General features: G+C 41.5%; 1 protein-coding gene and 1 long non-coding RNA gene across 7 annotated transcripts in view; one reads left to right on the forward strand and one right to left on the reverse strand.

Moving 5' to 3' along the window:
- Nucleotides 1-1,295, reverse strand: part of LOC124084270 (uncharacterized) — a 106,060-nt gene extending 104,765 nt beyond the window's left edge. For both annotated transcript variants that reach the window (XR_009225851.1, XR_006849077.2), the window contains exon 1: nucleotides 1,160-1,295. This is a non-coding gene — a long non-coding RNA (uncharacterized LOC124084270). The remainder of the gene's footprint in view (nucleotides 1-1,159) is intronic.
- Nucleotides 1,185-20,298, forward strand: part of Bach2 (BTB domain and CNC homolog 2) — a 337,701-nt gene continuing 318,587 nt past the window's right edge. For 2 of the 5 annotated variants that reach the window (XM_046431287.2, XM_058575631.1), the window contains exon 1: nucleotides 1,185-1,324. Coding sequence is in view for 1 of the 5 variants with exons in the window: in XM_058575622.1 (XP_058431605.1) it covers nucleotides 2,385-2,436 (52 nt within the window). In the remaining 4 variants the exon portion in view is untranslated. Of the gene's footprint in view, nucleotides 1,325-1,716; nucleotides 2,437-20,298 lie in introns of those variants that run through there. The other 3 variants (XM_058575647.1, XM_058575634.1, XM_058575622.1) reach the window with 3 other exon arrangements.

Genomic DNA, 20,298 nt, shown 5'->3' on the forward strand with positions numbered 1-20,298 from the left:
TGCAGGCACCAGCACAACATTAACACAACCTTGTTTTATTGCAAATGTACGTTCAGCCTAAGTTCTAATTACTCCCTTTAAAATCCTACCACCACCAAGCTTTCTTCCTACAGGGCAGCCACACGATGGTCTTAAAGGGCAGAAGCAGTGTCTAAAGTAAAGGCAGGGGAAAGTGGCTACAGCACAGTAGGAGGTGAGGCTAAAGCTGGGAAGGTGGCTTTTTATTTAGGCTTCGCAATAGATCCGTGCACTTCCATAAACTCTGGCATGGGGGCTTCCAGGCTCATCCAGTTTGCAGAAGGCCAAGGCAATCCAGAAAAGAATTCAAACATCAAAGTCTCTCTTGGGTAGGACACTGTTCTTCCTATGCATACTCCCCCATCCCCAAGACAGGGCCTGGTTAGCTTTGTAGGGGCCCGTTGTGCATCTTTTCCCGTCCCTCCAGGGCAAGGCTAGACAACCCAGGAATCCCAGGTTTCGAGGTTTGGCTCTCCTCCCTGGGTATAGTGCCTGGGGCTCTGGCACCCTCCCCTTGTGACACACTAGCCTTCATCACTACTCTAATCCCACTTGCCCCAAACCCGTGTCTTTCAAGGCCTGGCAAGGCCAGGCTGAGCGAGTCTGTCAGGCCGGCGTTGAGGAGAGGGCTCTCCCGGCCGCGCGGCCGCACAAAGCGGGGCGAACGGCTGCAGCGGCGGCGTGAGGCGCGCCCCCTCCCGCGAGCCAGCGAAGCGCGCGCCCGCCCCCGCCCCCCGCCCCAGCCCCCGGAGCGCCATTCGCGGAGCGGCTTACGCTAGTCGCCAGGCGTACGGCGCCCCAGCGGCCGGGGAGGTGCGCTGCCCGGCTCCCGTAAAGTTATTGTGAATGGGGAGCGGGTGACGTCAGCGCCGAATGTCAACAATGTAGCGATTGAGAGTGTGGGCGTTCCGGGGAGAGCGCGAGCCGCGCGGCGCGGAGCAAACAGCGCCGAGCCGCCGCCGCCTCAGCAGCAGCAGCAGCAGCAGCAGCAGCAGCAGCGGCTGTGCACGCCCGGGCTGCGATCGCAGCAGCGCTAAAGTGAGCGCCCGCCGCCGCCCTCGCCACCCCGCCTGCCCAGTCCCGCCGCCGCCCGGTTCTCGCTTTTCCCCGATCTCCCCTCGCCCCTTCCCCTCCCCCTTACCAGCACACTCGGGGGGCTGGGAACGAGCTGCCATGTGATGCGCGTCCCCTCAGCGAGCTTTCGTTGACCCCCGTATCGCCCACCGCGCCTGCTGCCGGGAGGGAGCTGCTGGCTGGAAAGACGCGGGGAAGAAGAGGCGGAAAGGACTCAAAGTTCTCTGGCGAGGTGAGTCCCTGGCCCAGGGACGTGGGCCGCGGCGCCGGGCAGGGCGGCGGGGTAAGTTTACGCGGGGAGTGGGTGCGCGGAGCGGGCGGGGAGGCGTGGGGAAGCGGCGCGGGAAGGGAACCGCGGCCGCCGGGCGCGCAGCTGCTAGCCCAGCGCCCTGCTCGCTTTTATGGCATTTTTCTAGGAACGGGAAGGGGCTGGGAGCAGAGCCGGCGGACGCGCAGCAGCAAATGTGCGCTTTCCCCGCCTGGCTGTTTACGGCGGGCGAGGCGGCATTGTATTTTGCTCGCGTCGACTGGTGTTTTGGAACAGCAGGGGGAGGAGGAGCAGAGGGTAATAAGTCAGGCGTGGGGAGGGCGGGCTGGAGGGAGGCGCGCGTCCGCGCGAGCCCGAGCAGCTGTCAGACCTACGGCCCTGTCCCTGGCGGTCGAGGTCGGGCAACCGGGTCCCTAGCCGGTGATCCGCGCGCCAGGCCCGGCGGCCTCCTCCCAGCTCAAGACATCCGCGCCCAGGGCTGCTCCGCAAAGACTGCGGTCGCCGCGCCTTTGCGCTCAGCTGTCAGCCGCAAACGGGTGGCCCTGATCATCGCGACTCGCCGGAGGATCAAAGCTCAAGTTTAGGGTCCTAGGAAAAAGCAACTGGGGACCTCGCAGAGCAGACTAGAACTAGGTGGAATACCTACTAGTCAGGGGTACGGTAGTAGGAATGCGTCCCGCGGAGCTCAACCTTGTGGCTGAGACACCTTGCACCCATCTCTTCCCAAGGTCCTACATGAAGTCCAAGTGCAACACGCACCCACACTCTACACACAGTCTCCAAGCCCCAGAAGCTCCAACTAGGATGGGAATTTATCTAGGGAGCACCTCCCCATGCCCAGACTCTCCGTGGGTCTCTCAGTTCTCTCACCCTGTGGGTGCTCAGGAGCCGAACACCACGGAGAGGGCTGAGGGCGGCGCTCACGGGCTACCCCAGGTGACTGAGCGAGCATCTCGGCGACCTCGCTCTGGCCAGGGACTTGCAAGAACTTGGACCGTGGGAGGAAGCGGGCAGGGCCGGGTGTATGTGTCTGGAAGGCCGCGCGTTCCTGGGTTCGGAGGTCTTGGGCGCGCAAGGTATTATCAGCATCCTCTTGCCTTTAAGCAAGTTTGGCAACTTGGGGCAAGTTCCCGCGCGGCAGCTGTCCGGAGTGGTTTTGTCCGTGGCCCAAGAAGGTGCGCCTCACAGCGTGCCCTCCGGGTCACCGCCACCGCCACCACCACCACCACCACCACCATTGGCACCGCGAAACCAGAAGGACAAGGGCGCCTCCCCCTCTAGACAGAGCTGCCGATTCCCCGCGGGTGGCGAGACGCGGCGTTCCTCGGTTTGCACCTTCTCTGTCTAGTGCTGCAGTCTCTCACTCTGTGTAAATTTCATCTGTTGAGTGTATTTAACTAAAAAGGGTAATTACTTTAGATAAAAATCCTTTACTGCCTAGTGGGAACCTTGGCGGAGATGATGCCTAATGAGATTTTTTGCTTTTGTCTGTTTAGAGTAAAATTAGAGATGTTAACTCCGATAACGGTTTTCTCAGATCATTAAAATGTAACGTGTAGGAAAGGCATGTCGAGCTGCGAAGGCTCTGGCTGACATGAAAGAAGCTGAGCGTGAAAGGCTGCCACTCCTCTGGTGGAGAGGGCTATTTCAGTAAGGCAGCGGGCGTCTCGCTTAAAATGTGAGACCGCCCCACCCTGGTTCTCCAGCAGCTCGCGAGTAAACGGCATTTTTCATTCTTGCAGGTAATAATAAACGTGAGTCAAAATGACATCTTGTTAGAATTAGTCTTTAGTCTGTAAGAGAGATTGCTAAATTACAATGTTGCATTCAAACTGCTCCAGTGAAAGGTCTGTCAGCCTTTCCATTATAAATTCAGTTTTTCTGGAGTTTATAATTTCACCGCAAAACTTTGAGTGGCTGTGATGTTTTTCCCTCCTGTACTTTGGTCTAAAAAATGCGTTAATTTCCAAGTTCCATTCTATTTGCTCTTTCTGAAACTTGAATATCATTCAAGTGGGGTGGGGGACCAGAAATGGAATAGACAATCATGGAACAAATTACTTTGATTAGTATTTTCATTTTGAATTTTGGAAAGCTTCAGGTTTGCCATTTGATGATCATAAATTATCAATAAATTCCTCTGATGTCTGTCTTTCTGCAGGTGGATTGGAGTGTCAGTTTGTAATGTAGATTCCAGGATTACATGGAAAGATACATTTTCCTCATGTGTGTATCTGAACTGATAACCAAATTTTGAATACCTCTATATTATTTTATTTTTCAGTCCTTTGTATGTTGCATGTCAGTATCTGTTGTAGGGAAGAAGGGGTGAAGCAGAAGGGAAGAGGGAATGGAGATCCCCTAATTCACTCTTACTATTACCAATGCCTGGGAGGAAGCCATTTATTCTCTTTCTGTTGAATTATGCCCTTTGACTTAGTATCTTCAGGCAATTCCCTTCCAGTCACTCACCTCTGGCTGCTATGTGAGGAGCTTAATTATTTGCAAACTGCCTTGAAATCCCTGGATGAAAGGCACTGAATAAGTGCAAAGTATTGTTATTCAGATATGGAATTTAATGATCCATTACAGTTCATCAGGAAAATGCACTTTACAGTGATGGTAGAAAACATTTCCACCTGATAGAGGGTAATAATAACTGCTTAAAAGTAGGTTCAGATTACAGATGAGACAATTAACTCTGGCCATGTGCTCTTCAATTTGTTGCAATTCATTTTGTGATCAAAGTGAGTCACAGAGAGCCAGATGGTGAGGTTCATGTTCAAATCTCTCCTAGGCCAGCCCTTCACTTCTGGGCCCACTGTCTACCCAGCCAAGAGGACTTGGTTATTCATTAGCACTTGTGAGCTGTGCCTCAGAATTTGTAATCGAGGCCCCTGTGATGCCAACAAAAGGGCTCAGGCCAATCTGTATTGTTGGGAGCAGTTTAATTTTACTTGGATCAAGTCTCACTTGGTGTCTCTGGTGTGGATCCAGCTTTAACAAGGAAGAGAGGGCCCAGTGGCTCTCACGCTTTGCTGTGTGCTGCTACACTGAGCTAGGCTTTGAACCTCAGATTTCAGGGGCTAGTGTCTGGCATATTGAAAATACTGGCTTGATTGTTCAATGAATGGGAGAATACTTAGGTAAACAAACACCTTGCTGTTTGTCTAGGGGCCCAAGGGGCAGGACTGGCTTCATGGCGACAGAATTGTGCAGTTGCACATGGCCCCTCCTCTCTTCCCTCAGAAGGATTTCACACCTGGTTTTATGTTCTGCTGTTATCTTTTTGAAATCCTTAATAATTCCTGAACAAGGGACCTCTCATTTCCATTTTCATTGAACCCTACAAATTATGTGCCTTGTTCTGGTGAGGAGAGGGCGTATTGTGGAGTGGCAGACAACCACTGCTCAACCTCACTCGTTGTTGTCTACTGTTGCCAGGCAGGAATTGATGGCAGTGCTGGCTTTGTGCTGTCATATCACTTGATTTTTCCAAGGGAATTTGGATATCTGGATTTTTATGTGGAATTTCCTATTTAAAAATATTGGCTCAAATTTTTATAAACATTGGTTGAGAATGTATGTAAAAATTAGCATTGTCCTGAAGATGGCCTGTCTTCTACCACTTAACAGACTAAAACATATGATTGTTTAATATTTCTATAGTTAGTTATTTTCTAAAGGCCTGACACAAAGTGGATGATTTTTGGGTGTGTACCAACTGAATCATTACAAGTATCAGGAAAATTGAAATATGTAAGAAAAGCAAAACTCCAAATCAAACCAAATCAACACTAAGTCTCACTCAGGTATTAATACTGTCCATTAAAAAGGAGAATTCAACATGAAAAGCCAAATAATTCCACAGGCACAGTGTTATCCTCTGCAGGTAAATAATTCATTGCTTTTGAATCACTTACCTTCTATTTATCTGTTATCCACCAGATGGGTATAACTTGGCCCGTTTAATGCCTGAGGACTTCCATGGGAATTTGATCTTGAAGAACATTCACTAAAACAATATATTTGTTTTGTTGAATGCTTACATGTGCCATACAGTGATAACTACTTTACATGGGTACTTTACATACGTATGAGATATATGACTACTTTACATATCTCATCGAGTCCTCAGCACAACTCTGTGAAGTAGGCATTGTGCCCATTCTACAGCATCGGAAGGTTCTAATCAGAACTTCATCTGAGTAAGTGTGTATTTTCTTGGATGTGTACAAATTATTTCCCCATCCTGTATACACAGTCCAGCATGGAGTCACTGACTGGTTAGTTCTATGTCACATACAGAGAACATGGTCTCTATCCTCTCATACATGGAACAGAGAATGATACTGGACATCACATTTGTCAATCTCTGCACTTTAGACAACAGACTGAACCTTTGTCTCCTGTTCCTCTCCTTTCCCTGTCTGGATATTGAAGAAGCCTCATTGACATATGACCCTCCCAGAGACACTCAAAGTTCAGAAGTTGAGGCTGGTTGCGAAAATTGTAATTTATTTGGTAAAGCAGATAAGAAACTTTTGGCAGAGCCCCAGTTATGTTGGGGAAAGCAGCAGCCACACCCTGGGAATGAGGGAAAAGAGCTCTGTATTGTTAATGACGATGTATGACCTATTGCTATCCCATCTTTAAATTCTACATGAATATTTACAATTTGTTCACATCTAAATTAAAACCTGCCATGGACTAAACATTTTGTAAATTCAGTAAAATATAACTCATCTCTTTTTTTTTTTTTTTTTTTTTGGTCTGGAACATTTAATAGAACAGGAGCTGAATGTGTCAATTCAAAATTTCCCTGTTGAGTTTTCCTCTTTTTTCCTATTTATTAATTTCAAATGTCATTCTACTTAAAACTGAAACTTAATCTTAATATCAGTATGCTATTCAACTTCCTTAAACCAGAACATATCTTCAGAATCTTACCACAATGTCCTTTTTCAAGGGCCATTTCATTTTTAAAGAATATGTAAATTGAGCCTCCTCCTGCTAGTGGCTCTACTTCAAAAATCAAGCAGGAATTTCACCTTTGTTTTTTCCTTGAGCTGTTTTTTCCCCCAAATAATCAGTATCTACAACCTGAAAGCATTTCATGTACTAGTTCATTCTAGTCATTGGAATTACAGCCCAAATGCCTCCCCATCGTCCCTGTGACTTCATAATCACAGCTTCTCCAGCGTATTCCTCTGGTTAGCTTCTCCTTTGTTCCTTAGCCTGATAATGAATTGTCCTTTCGTTCTGAGATGTGTCATTTTCCTCCCTGACCTTCTTGTCCTCTTCCTGAGAGCTAGCTGTAGGACAGGCTGCAGCAGATGTGAAGGAGACCTGGCTCTTGGCTTCCAGCTCCCTCCTGTCCTGTGTCGTCTTTCATCTTTTTTTCCCAAGCAGTGAAATCCTCTACTTTCCAGTCCTTGCACTTCCATTCTTCTCTTCAGTTGTTCCTGAGCCTGTGGCTGGCATATGAACCAACTCTAACCCTTCAAAAGAAGGGTTTGGAGCTTCTAAGTTCCCAGTCACTCTAATCTTGCTTTCCTATCTCTTTTCTCTCCCATATCATTTCAAATGTCAGTCTCAGGCAGATGTCTCAGGAGTTTCCACAGGTCTAGCCCACTTTGGGAGACTCTAATGTGGTGATTCAAATTCCACAAGCAGGGGAAAAAATGTGCATGGTCAGCAATTTTCCTTAGTATCCCCCATATCCATAGATTCTTGGAACTTTTTTTCTTCCCAGACTGTATTCATCTAAGCAACAGGAATTTGCAGATATTACCAAATGGACCAAGTGTCCAGAAATGCTGTTCTTTAGAGGCAGATCCTCATTCACTCCTTCAGTAGTGGTACTTAGTATCTCTTTTGTAGCAGATTATCATGGTGCTAGTGGGGAACAAAGCCAGTCCTGGCCACTGCCCTTATGAAGCCCCCATCTAATAGAAAGGATGACATTAACCAGTTAGTTGCAGATAATTCATTAAACTTCTGTGAAGGAAAACTATTCTATGTAACACAGTACAATTTGGGGAGGGGTTTTTTGACCTGGTCAGGTGGTGGGGATTCCTCCCACCTTCACCAACCAGGAGGAATTGTGCAATGAGCTTCAGTGAGGGTCAGTTGGAAATTTGAGGCTTGCTTTTTCCTCCAACCTCATAATCCTATTAATTCACTACTCGCTTTGGCCCTTTGGAGTATTGCACAAACCATGATATAACCCCTGGGGCTATTTTGGCAAATAATGATTTCTGTATACAGAGTCCAAAATTGATTTTTTTTTTTACCTGTGTCTCTGGAGTCTGATAAAAACAGAATTGCTAATTGCCAAAAGTACTGTTTATTTCCATTCTTGAAAAAAAAATACTAGTTAACATTTCTTACTTTGAATATATTTAGGGTAATTTTGACAATTTTTGAAGGATCAGAAGCTACACGGACACTCCCTTCAAAATGTCTGTGTGTATGAGACCTAGACAAATACCTTGAGTGAAAATGTGAGTCAGACTTCTATCTAAAGTGCTTCACTTATCACAGAGCAGGAGGGGTCTCCATCCTCTGCAGATCAAGGATGATTATTTAGACTGTTTTCTGGAAGCACAGTTTAGGAGTGTTGACAGTATCTATTTAAAACAAATTGGCTATATTGTACTCTAAAACTCCTCTATTTTCTTTTTCTTTGATGATAGCTAACCTGCATTAAGCGCTTCCTATGTATGTTGCTCATGTTAAGTTACTTTTTTCCCCATAACAACCCAGAACTGCATATGATCTTTAGCAGTGAGAGCATGGATATCACCCAGCTAATGAGAGCAAGCTTTGACTGGACATTGGATGTATGATGCTAGAGCTGTACTCTTAACTCCCAGGCTCTGCCTCCACTTTGCTGTCCTTATTCATTTGAATTTGGAACCCTCTCTAGCAGGTCCCAAAAGTGGAAATATAGGCTAACTCATTCTGAAATATTGGACATTTTGTTGACATCTATTTGAAAGATAAGATTGAAAAATAATTTCTGAGGGAACATGAGTGAATATATTTCTTGTCATTCACAGGACTAACTTTCTAATAATTACATTCCTCAGATCTTGTCCCTTTAGAGATTATGAAGTAAAAGTGATGGCTTGGAAAAGCAAAAAATGAATTAGGCATAGAACATGAATTCCATGGCCTGTCCCCATGGTTTTATCTATAGCTTAAGAGAAAAAGCAAAAAACAGAATAACACCAAAAGAAAAACCCCACTGCCAACAACAAAACTATTCTAGTAGATATTCTACTCTGGAGGAAGAATTTCATTTAGAATCAATCCCATTAGAGCTCCTAATTGGAAATATTAGCTACCAGTAACAGATAAAAGCAGGTAACCTTTGTTCTCATTCTAGTCAATTTCAGAAAGAGATTATCTTGCCAGATTATTATGTTGCAACTCTCACCTGAAGATTTGCATGGTTTTAAAGGACTCAGCCAGGCAGCCAGTTTGGCAGTGTCCACTGATTACCTTGGGTTTGCAGGGTCACTGTTTAGAATGCTGACTCAGCTCAGCTGTGCCTGGGCTGGACACCACATTGTCATCTTGAGTCAAGAGGCATTATTTCTGAGACCTGCTTGAACATTAAGCACATGTTTGAAGCTTAGTTTGGGAGATGATCAAGTGTATGAATGTACTGTGCTTATTTTTCAGCATTTAGTTCAAATTTTGGAGGTGGCTAAATGGGGAGATGCTTAGTGTGTCAGTGTTGGAGGTTTTAAGTGATTAAAAAATCAAGCAGATGAGTGCATAAAGATTTCTATGCAAACAATGATGAGCTTAAATTAAAGCTGCTGATTTAGTGTGAGAATTACTTGCATTGATTTGTAGAATATCTATATGGGTTCAAGATTCCATATTATGCAAATGAATAAGCCCTGAAGAGTCAAAGTGAAAAAAAAAAGAAAATTAACTGTGAAATATTTTATTACCCATTCAGCAAGAGGAAAATGTAGACATTCTTTGCGTTAACCCTTACTTTTCAACATTTCCCCTCCAGGAAAGATCAGCAGGAATGATGGATCTTGTCTTACCTGTAAAGGAGGTAGGCAAGTTTGCCATCAGTTCCTCAAGGTCCTCTTTCTGTCCTTACTTCTTTGCATTGTACTCTGCTGTCTTTTAGCTGCCCAGTGCTCTCAACTAGTTTCTGTCTTTCCTTCCCAAAACCAATCTCAGAAAAGGATATTGCAAATATAATTTTACTAGAATATAAGTATCCGAGTGTACCTTGTGCATTACTTTTCTGAGGCATCAGCATATTAATAACAGATAAAGCCCAAGAATTAAAACCCTGAAGATAGGAATGTAGAATTTCATACCCTGGAGAACACTTTTGAATGAAGAGATGGTTTTTTATAAGCTAAGCCTGGATGGAGAATATAGACAAGCAGAGTAGAGCATAGAAACCACAGTGATACTAAAAATATAAAGGGCAGATGATTCTTAATAATACATTTGTCAGTTAGCATCACCTTCCTCCTGCCAGATACTAGATTTGAGCACATAAACCTAATGTAGCAAGATGGTGTGTTATGTGACATTTAAACAAAACTTCAGGGAAAAGCTACTTGATCTATGATTAGAGATTTTTTGTCAGTCACTGGCAATGACCCCAGAATTCTATACGATCCTCGAATACTGAATCTTTGAAGGGTGAATAAAAAACAGTGAATCTGATATCACCTACCTCCCCGCACCAGTTGTACCAGTTTCATTGATAAAAATTGAATTGATTTTATTTCAATATTGGTGTGCCCCATACTGTTAACATGGTGGTGACACTTGGAGGTTTGGAGAGACTGGTTGATAATGGAACTATACTTATTTTGGAGAAAGTTTTTGCCAGGTTAACACCCAAACCTGAAGAATCAGATGCCAGTTACACCACCCCGCCACACTCCTCCAGCAACCATGCTATGTTGGGTTGATGGCGCCATCTAGTGGCAATATATAGAACTATTCGCTGGACTTCGCTCATTCTGTGGGTCTGTTCTTGAACTGAGGTGAAGTCCTCTTTCTTTGGAAGGGCCCTGTCAGTGGGGTACCGCTCTCTAGTTCCAATTTTTCCTTTCTTCACAATTAAGTATGCCTTGTGTATTCCTTTCTCTCAGCCTCCCTTTTTTCCTGCCCCCTTTTCTCCAGTTACCCTTTTTTGTAACTCTCCTTTTTTCTCTTCCAGCTTCTTTAAAAAAATTTTTTTTAGTTGTAGATGGCCACAATACCTTTATTTTATTTTATTATTTATTTATTTATATTTTATGTGGTACTCAGGATCGAACCCAGTGTCTCACAGGTTAGGCAAGTACTCTGCCACTGAGCTACAACCATAGCCCTCTCTTCCAACTCTTGATCACTTTTTTTTTTTTTTTTTTGAAGCAAACAAAAAATCAGTACCTAGAAGTGATAAATATAAAGAACTTTTTAATGCTGCTTTATGCCAAAATAAGAGCATACTATGCATTTTAAAGTGAAATTAGCTGGGCATGGTACTGCATGCTTATAATCCCAGCTATTTGAAAGGTTGAGCGTAGTTCAAGACTAGCCTGGGCAACTTAGTGAGACCTTGACTCAAAATAAAACGGAGTGGGAATGTAGCTTACTAGTGGAGTACTCCTGGGTTTGATCCTTAGCACTATCTCCCCCACAAAAAAAGTGAAGTTAACCACTTTTTAAAAATACTGAAGATCCAGACTGAATCTAAAGGCACAGTTCCAAAGTCTCCCTTAGAAGGCATGCCCCTCATTTTCTGCTAATTAGACATTTCTTCAAAACACATTCAAGAGAGTTTGCCTTTCATTGGTTTTGAAACTATTGTTATAGTATTATCTTCTACTTTTTAAGTTTAACCTTTGACTCATTTTAAATTGGAGACATTTTCATGAACTCTCCTGGGTCACTGTCTCATCAGCATGGCACTGTTTCTGTGGAAAAATGTGTTCTGAGTTCCAGACAACCAGTTCCCCTGTGGCTTTTTGGGTCTTGTATTAAGGGATCGAACAGAGATGAAAGATACATACGTAGGATGAAGTGTGGTGAGCGATCACGGTGCAACATTTGTGGGACCCGAATGAGTGTACAGGTTGAAATCTCCCACATTAGACAATGAATTTTAAATTTCCACTTATGTTAAGCATCTTGATATTGTGGGTTTGAAAGTAAGTCCCTTCTGAAAAACAGGAACTGTGCTTGTCTGTTACCAGTTTTTGTGGTCGATATGGCAACATTTTGATTTTTCAGAAGGGAGAAAAAGCAGTTAAATCTAGTTAAAATTAAAGCCAGTTAAAATTAACGGACTCGTGGGATTTTGAATGCAGCTGTTCCATACATCGAAACAGGAGAGTTGTTTGTTTATTACCACTATTAATTATTATTAGTTGTTAACTTCTTTTTGAATTGTGGCATACATTACTTGTACTTTTGGTCTAGACTTGGAAAATAGGAATTGCAAGGGTAGAGAGATTTCTGTTTGGTAATTTGCATGTACCCTGTTTTTGTTTTTGCTGGGTAGGTGTGTGCACCTTATGTATGCAAGAGTAATTTAGCATGTCAGCAGTTTCCTACAGAAGCACCTGCTGACTCATGTAGCCGTTGCGGTGCTCAGCTGGCCGCTGGGTAAAATGCCCCCAGTGCCAGCGCGCCCTTGAGAGCACAGGGCTGGCTGGCTGCAGAGGGGCTATTTGCAGATCTGTGGTCATTGCTAAGTTGGGTGCCCTTCTTTCTGCAGCCAAACAGCTTTCTGGTTGCAGGACAGAAAACTGGGCAAGTTTCTGCCTTTGTAGGAACTGTGTGAAGAATTGCTGCATTTCTAAAAGTGCTTGGGGGGGGGGGGGTGGGAGAACGACTCTCACTTCATTTTGTTTTCTGGGAATCTTTATGGGGAGAGAGGTTGACAAAAAGGGAAAGGAAATGTACTGTTATTTCCTACTTAGCAGCAGGACTTTCCATAAACCTTTAACTCAGGCTTTCTTGGTGTAACTGAAACTTGACCCACTTCTCCTTCTGTGGGAAGGAGTGTGCCCTGAGTGGGGAGTGGGCAGGGAGTGGGAGTGACTAGCCTGAAGTTCCTAAGTGATGACAGTTTTTGTTTGCATCAGTTACATGTTGTTGAGGTTAAAACAAAAACAAAAGCAAAAACAAAAGCACCTGACCTGAGATCATTTAAAAGGTAGCGGTGTGTTTTCTGAGCTGGTTTCACTGTTTGCTTTCAGAGTTCAGTTGTGCTTATTTTCATCGGAAAGTGTGAAATGTTGCTTTTCTGAGGTTTCTACATAAACTTCCTTTTGTAGATACAAGTTGATCAGATCACCCTAAACTCTCTTGAGAAGAATGATTAAAGTAAGCTTGGCTAAGGAAAGGAAAGCTTTGCACATGCTGAAGAGTTCTCCTTTTTTTTTTTTTTTTTTGTAGCTTTGCTAAGCATTCTGAAGCAGCTTTGACCAGTAATAAAGAACAAGCCGCGGTGACTGTGTGTAACATGATGTTGATGGAAGTTCTTGGTTTCCGCTGATACAAATGACTCATCAGTATCAATAGAATTGTGACTTCTAATAATAACACAGTGCAAGACCTTCAAAACATGTGGTTTTAGCCCTGGCTCTCAGTGAAAGGTTGGAAAATATTAGTTTGAGCTTTTTTCTTTTTTTTCCCTGATCTTTTAATTTCACCCAAGTTGTAAAGCTGCTTTTTATTTTATTTTTTTTGGAAGGTGTGATGATGATCCTATTGTTTTTTTCATTTTACTGTTTTTAGTTTCATTATGATCAAGGAGCCAAACCCAGATCATTTCATCATTTAGAAATCTGTGCACTAAGCATCTCCTGCCAGGGCTGTGTTTTGAGGGAAATGTGGCTGAAAATTGAATCCTCCCAGAAGGCAGAAAGGGAGAAGCTGGTACAGACTCCATGGCCCACGGCTGCCTGCCTCCTACACAGCGCCCACTGTGGAGGGCTGTGGTATTGCTGAGCACTACTGCCATGTGAGTCATTGCGGGAGGGTTCCAAGAGGCCAGTGAACAGAAAACTGGAGTCAGAGGAAACAGTGGGGTGAAGAGGAGCAGCAGTCACAGGAAGATGTGTGCTGTCGCATTTCCATGCCAAGCGGCTGCCCTCAGCATCACAAGGAGTTCAGATGCATGGTCACACTCTGCCGCCTGTTGACATCTATACCAGGAATGTCTTGTTTTTAGTTTAGCTTTGGTTTGTTTTTCTGAAGGTTAGCCAGATCATCAGAGATGACCATCACAGGTAGTCTTGTCCAGGAACCTTTATTTTTTACATTCTGTAGTTGAAGCAACTGAATTTCTAGCCTATAATAAGAATGGCATGCATAATTACATTTATAAGGTTCTCCCCCACCTCCCGCCTTCCAAACACTTCATCTTGAAAATGCTTCCATTGTTTGTCATTTGCTTCCTAGCTGCTAGAACCATGGGCATTTGCACCTTGCTTTCTTGATAGGGGAAATAAACCCTTCCTAGGGAAGCTCACAATTAGAATTTCGTCAGTTGGAACTTTGTGTTCACCTTGCCTCTTCCACACTTCATCTTCAATGTTTGTTTGATTTATGCCTCCGGTCATCTTCTTAGCATTTTGGATTTTTAATATATATACCACCTGCTATTCTTTTTATCTTTTAGTGTCAGTATTTAGAAGTGCCAGGCACTAAAAGGGTCCTCAGTAAATAACTGAATGAAAGTATAGACAAACTCATTGACTCTGCTGCTTTAAAACCCCTCTGTAACTTCTTATTGCCCAGAAAAAAAGTTGAGACTCCTCAGGATGACATTTCAAACTCCTCATAATCTGTTCCTATCTTACAGTTTTAGGTATGTTTTTGCACAGTTTCCTAAATATATGAGTTATATTTTGACTCTGAAGTTCTTTTAATTTATTGTGAAATTACTTCTTGAACAGATCAATAATAATGTACTGAGAGCTTAGGCCTTGCTCTTTGTAGAGAACTCTGTTAGGCACAGAGCACAGTGTAGAACCATGATACTGGCATAAATTGTAGTCCCTCTCTGGAGACAAGTTGTGAATTCATCTTGGTAATCACACGAAGCATTCAAATACACTACACAGCAATAGTGATCAAGGGCCAGAATGGATAATTTGGGGATTGAATGTCCCTGAGTTCAACCCCCAGTGTCCTCCCTGCCCATAAAAAAGATGCTTAAGCCAAGTGCCATGGTGCATACTTGTAATCTCAGTGACTCAGGAGGCTGAGCCAGGAGGATCACAAGTTCAAAGCAAGCCTCAGCAAAAATGAGGTACTAAGCAACTTAATAAGGCCCTGTCTCTAAATAAAATACAAAACAGGGATGGGGATGTGGTTCAGTGGTTGAGTACCTCTGAGTTCAATCCCTGGTACCTCCCCCATCCTCCCAAAAAAGAAAAAAAAATGTTCAATCTTAATAATTAAAGACACATAAATTAAAATTGTAATAACATACCATTACACACAGTCTGGATTGGCAGACATTTAAAATCTGACAGTATCATGTGTTGGCGAGGATATAAATGAATGGGAGTTCTTGGATATAGTTGATAGAAATTAAACTTGGCAAAATTACATTGAAAAACATCTTGTTATTGCCCAACCAAATTCAATCTGCAAATAACTTACAACCCAGCAATCTTACTCTTAGGCATACATCTAAGGATCACTTACCTACATGCTTTAAGGAACACAGACAAAAATGTTTAAAGAAGGTTATTCACAAAAAGCTAAAATTGGGAAAAAAACTCAAATTCCCATCAACATTGTATTGAATTTTGCTATATTTTGCTACATTGATGCACCCGGATACTATTAAGACTGAAAAGTGAGCTAATAAAACTATATGTAGGAGGGTGTGAAGAGGCAACATTTCTGGGTGCTTAAGAGAAAGGATTTTTTGTGGGTTCAAATTTTGGTTCTGCCACTTACTGTATGACCATGGGCAAATTTCTTGACTTCAGTTTCCTCGTCTGTGTATCAGGGGAATTGATAGTGACTATCTGAGAGGGTTGTCAGGAGAATTGAATAGAGTGTATGCTTAGGAAAATGGCCAGCATGAAATACATTCTATGTGTTTGTTAAACTAATAAAAAATGCATTAAAATGGGAGAATCCTATCATAATGTCAAATGAAAAAAGCAAGACAGAAGAATATATAGCCTGATTCTATTCATTCAAAGTTCAAAATGAGCATGCAAAACTAAGTATATTGTTTAGCAACACCTACATAGGTAGTAAAACCACACAGGAAATTAAGGATCAATTGTCTAGAAAATATCAGTTAAGGGTTACCCCTGGGGGCGATGGAGGGACAGGATGGAGGGACAGGAAGGAGCTGGCTGGGGACTTCCAAAGAACTGACCTATTTTACTTCCCTACCTGGGTAGTGGTCCCAAGGATGTTACTTTTTAATAGTTATTTTTAAGAGTGTCTTTGTTTTTTGTTTACATGTGACCTGTTAAATATTTAGAAAGATTTGTGTGAATCATTATTTTCTGAAAATATTTCTGATTTGATCTGTTAATTTAAAATTAGCTGAGAGAATACCAGGCCCAAAGCAGCAAGATGATATTAAACAAAAACAACGGTAGATTTTTCACATTTGGATTGAAAAACTGAATTGTTCAGGTACAGAACTGGGAATGCCCACCAGAAGCTCGTTCTTCCACAGCATTTTGAGCACACAGCACAGCCTGGATTTCACCTAAGGTGACACCTCCATAAAGCCGCATTAAGATAGCTGTCCTGTCCCAATCTGGGAATGTTAAGTGTCCTGCCCAGCTGTTCTCAGCTCTGGTTGTCTGGAGCTTCTTGGAAATGCAGCCCCACCCCCACACCTACTGAACCAGAGCCTTCATTTCATCAAGTCCCCATGAGGACGCACCTACATGAATAAATTTGAGAGGCACTGGGCTAAATGTTTCTAAGAACCTTCATAGTTCTTAAGATTTAGTGATTTTATTTATCAAAATGCATACTGCACTGAAAATTATCAGTTTATATGGTGATATTAATTTAAAACACCTGGGTATATTATATGTACACAAAGCTAAATGAGTATTTGTTGCACAATTAGTTTCAAATATATTTATCCATTTCCCACAATATAAAGATTAGATTGTTTATGTATTTGGCACATATTGGAGTTAAAATACGATACAACATTGTTATATTTTCTTTTTAGTATATAGGACTAGATACTTGCTTTGATATGTTTTGTTAATGCTTTCAATTTTTCTTCTATATCATTAAAAATTTCAAAGTAGATTAGGATTTTGAGTACCTGTTAAGCATACTCCAAGAGATATTTAAATGATTTTTTAAAATCCCATAATACATTGATTTTATAGTTAACTTTTTTTTATTACATATTCCATGTTTTGACCTTATGGGAACCTTTGAAGTCTGAATATCTTATAATAATTCTCTATAATACTGCTTATCTTTCAGATTTTAGATTTAGATCAGGAAAGTAAAATAATTTTTGTCTTTTCCCTACAAATGATAATGACTAACTTAAACTCATCTCTTTTTTATACCCTTAAATATTTTGCTAATTATCCTTTTAACTAATGAAGTTCAAGTGGAATCCATGATTCATTTAGTGGTTTCCCCTTCATGCAATTAGTCATTTGTTCTTTTGATGTCCATAGCAGAACCAATAATTAACATGATAGTCATAAAATTCAAAATAAAGAGGTTTCTCAAATGACTTAAAATCAGAGATAAAGTAGCTTCACCATATGTCAAAAGTGAGCGGAGAATACTTTTTTACGAATGGATGTTCTTCAAGGCTGTGTAAATATTTTTGGGATTTTTTTTTGTGTGTGTGTATATAGAACAAGAAATCATACTTTGACAGTTGGCTTAGATAATATTTGGTTTATGCATATCATCTGGACAAAGTAAAGTATGACAAAGGGCTTTTAAAAGTGGTTAAGTATTATAGACATTTTAATAACTTCTGTGCATTACACGTATGTGATAATTTTAGTTTAGCAAGGTTTCCTCTTCCTTTTATAGGACTGACTTTAGGAAAATTCTAAATTCTGCCTTAATGAAATGTTTTTTGGATTTTGATTGCTTCACCCATAAATAATTGTGAACAAGTATTATCACGCTTTATCATGTTCGTAATTGCCTGTGAGGCAGAAGGCTATGAGTTTTCTACCAGATATCATGTCTACTTTATTCATTCATTTATTCATTCTTGGTGGATATATACTGTGGACTTCCTGTGGGCAAAGTTCTGGGCAGACATAAAATGAATTGCACAGTAGCAGCGTTCATGGAGTTTATAGTCTATGGCTACCTGGTTGACTGTGCTCCTGATCAAAGAATGTTGTAACTTATAAAAATTTATTTTTAGAAATCATGGCATTTTATCACTTCTAGATTATTAAATCATCATCTTAAATATTGGGTAGGTATGAGATTGAAGTTGAACTTAATAGTAATTAGAAGTATAATTGCTTGAAGTCTATTCTTCAGTTTTTAACAGCAAGATTTAGAAACATTACTACATATCCCCAAAGGGTTTATCAGAGCTTAGAATATTTTTCAGAATGGTTTGAAATCATGTAATTTTAGTGTAGATTCTAGCCTGCACTCTCCAATATGATAGCTACTGGTCCCATGTGACTTTTTGCACTTGAAAGTGTGGCTAGTTCAAATTAAGTTGTGCTATAAGAAAGCTATAGTTCTCAAAATCTTGGAAATTCTCTCTTGTTAAGGTAATCTGTAGGTACAGAAAAGAATATATAGTAGTACAACCAAAGAAATGAAAAGCTGTGCTCCATTTGTGTACAATGAGTCAAAATGCATTCTGCTGTCATGTGTAACTACTTAGAACAAATAATCAAAAAATATATAAAGTATTTCCTTGATAATTTTATTACGTTAATTACATGTTGAAATGATAATATTTTGCATATGTAGGGTTAAATAAAAAATATTAAGATAAGTTTGGCCTATTTTCATTTTTTAAAATGTGGCTACTAGAAATTTAAATTAACATATGTGGCTCAACTTATATTTCTATTAAGCTCTGGTTTAGACTCTAAAGAGGAAAGAAGATCAGAGCTTAACAGCAAGTTTTAAAGAAGAGATGCCACTGACAGCATTTTCTTATGGAAAGGAAATATCCGGCTGCACCTTCGCCCTACTTTTAGAGATATTTGCTTCCCTGAATCCATAAAAATAGCATTGGCTAGCAAACACTTAATATCTACAACGAACAGGGCATTGAGGGAGGTTAAAGTAAATATTACACACGTCCCGTTCCTGTCTTTAGGAAAAAATATAGCCAGGGGAGGCGAGCTATGAGCATGTGACTTATCAAATCACAGTTTGACAGCCATCCAGAGCTCTGATCCAAGGCTGTTTCAGCAAACAGAGTCAAAAATGGGAAAAAAGTGCGTCAGAGGAAGGAAAGGTCCTGGTGGCCTAGAAGGGTGTCCCATAAGAGGATGGATTAATTGCACCCAGGAAAGTGGTTGGCATTTCAGTGTGTGGAGAAAGGGGTACAGCCAGGTAGGAAGTGAGTTAGAGCGGGAACTAGAATGGAAAGGTGCTGGGTGTGGTGGCCCATGCCTGTAATCCCAACAGCTCCGGAGGCTGAGCCAGGAGGATCCCAAGTTCAAAGCCAGCCTCAGCAAAGGCGAGGCGCTTAGCAACACAGTGAGACCCTGTCTATAGGGCTGGGGATGTGGCTCAGTGGTCGAGTGCCCCTAAATTCAATCTCTGGTACCCTACCCTATCCTCCCCCGCCAAAAAAAAAAAGGAAGATGGGAAAGCACAAACCAAGAGAGGTTGGTGAGAAAAAGGCATGAGGGAACCAGAGGATTGAGAGTGAAAGGGATTCAAACTTTAACCTTTGACATCATCTTCTAATGTGCAGTAGGATGCTCTTTCAAAAATTCTGTTAATAAGATCTTCTGAATGTCCCAGATTCTAGATTGAGCAGGATGCTTTAACTTTGGATAGCATAAACATTGCATACCTTTGATTTTTAGGAAGTTTTTAAAATAGCAAAACTAGCAATGCTGGATTACCAATTAATTTATGATTTGACTTGTATAGAACCTTTAAAGAATTCTTGGATAAGTATAATGTCAGTATTATAGGCAATAGTAATAATCCTTTGTATATCCTTCTTGTTTCATATGTCCTAAGTATTACGTCATTTGATCTTTGCTGTTGACTTCATTTGTAGAAATGGAAGCCAGAGATGCTAAGATTGAGTAATTAATGGCAAAATTTGGAATTCCAATCCAACTCTTAAGCTCCATTCTACTATGCTGAACTGCTTTAGTTTTCATACCTGTAAATCTACTTCTTGAGAGAAGAAGATAGTTTAATTATATTTAGCATTTTAATTGAACGAGAATATAGAGTGAATATGCATATCACATACATTTATTATACTGTGTGTTCACAAAGTAAACACACTGAGTAACCCACTCCCATGTTAAGACATAAAACATCATTAGCACCACAGAAATTCCCCAGGCTCCCTTCCAGTAACTGTCCCATCTATTGTAACCACTACTCTTATATTTAATATAAGCCTAGATTTGCTTTGCCTGTTTTTGAACTTTATATAAAGGAGTATATAGCACTGCTGTTTTGTATCTGACTTCTTTCATTCAGTCACGTTAGTGATTCATTCATATTGTTGTGTATAGTGGTTGCTTTTGGGTTTTCCATGTTGTATGGCACTTCATTGTGTGACCATACCCCGGCTCATCCATTTGTGCAAGTTCTAGTTTGGGGTCATCATGAACAGCACTACTGTTGAATATTGGAGAAAATATCTTTGGCCGAACACACACATGCATATATGTGGGACTGGAATTAAAAACAGTGTGAAATTTTAAATTGTCCTGTAGAAGAGGCTGACA

Source organism: Marmota monax, unplaced genomic scaffold (assembly GCF_021218885.2).
Source record: "Marmota monax isolate L192 unplaced genomic scaffold, Marmota_monax_Labrador192_F-V1.1 WCK01_AAM20220418_F8-fsc00013, whole genome shotgun sequence".
NCBI lineage: Eukaryota > Metazoa > Chordata > Mammalia > Rodentia > Sciuridae > Marmota > Marmota monax.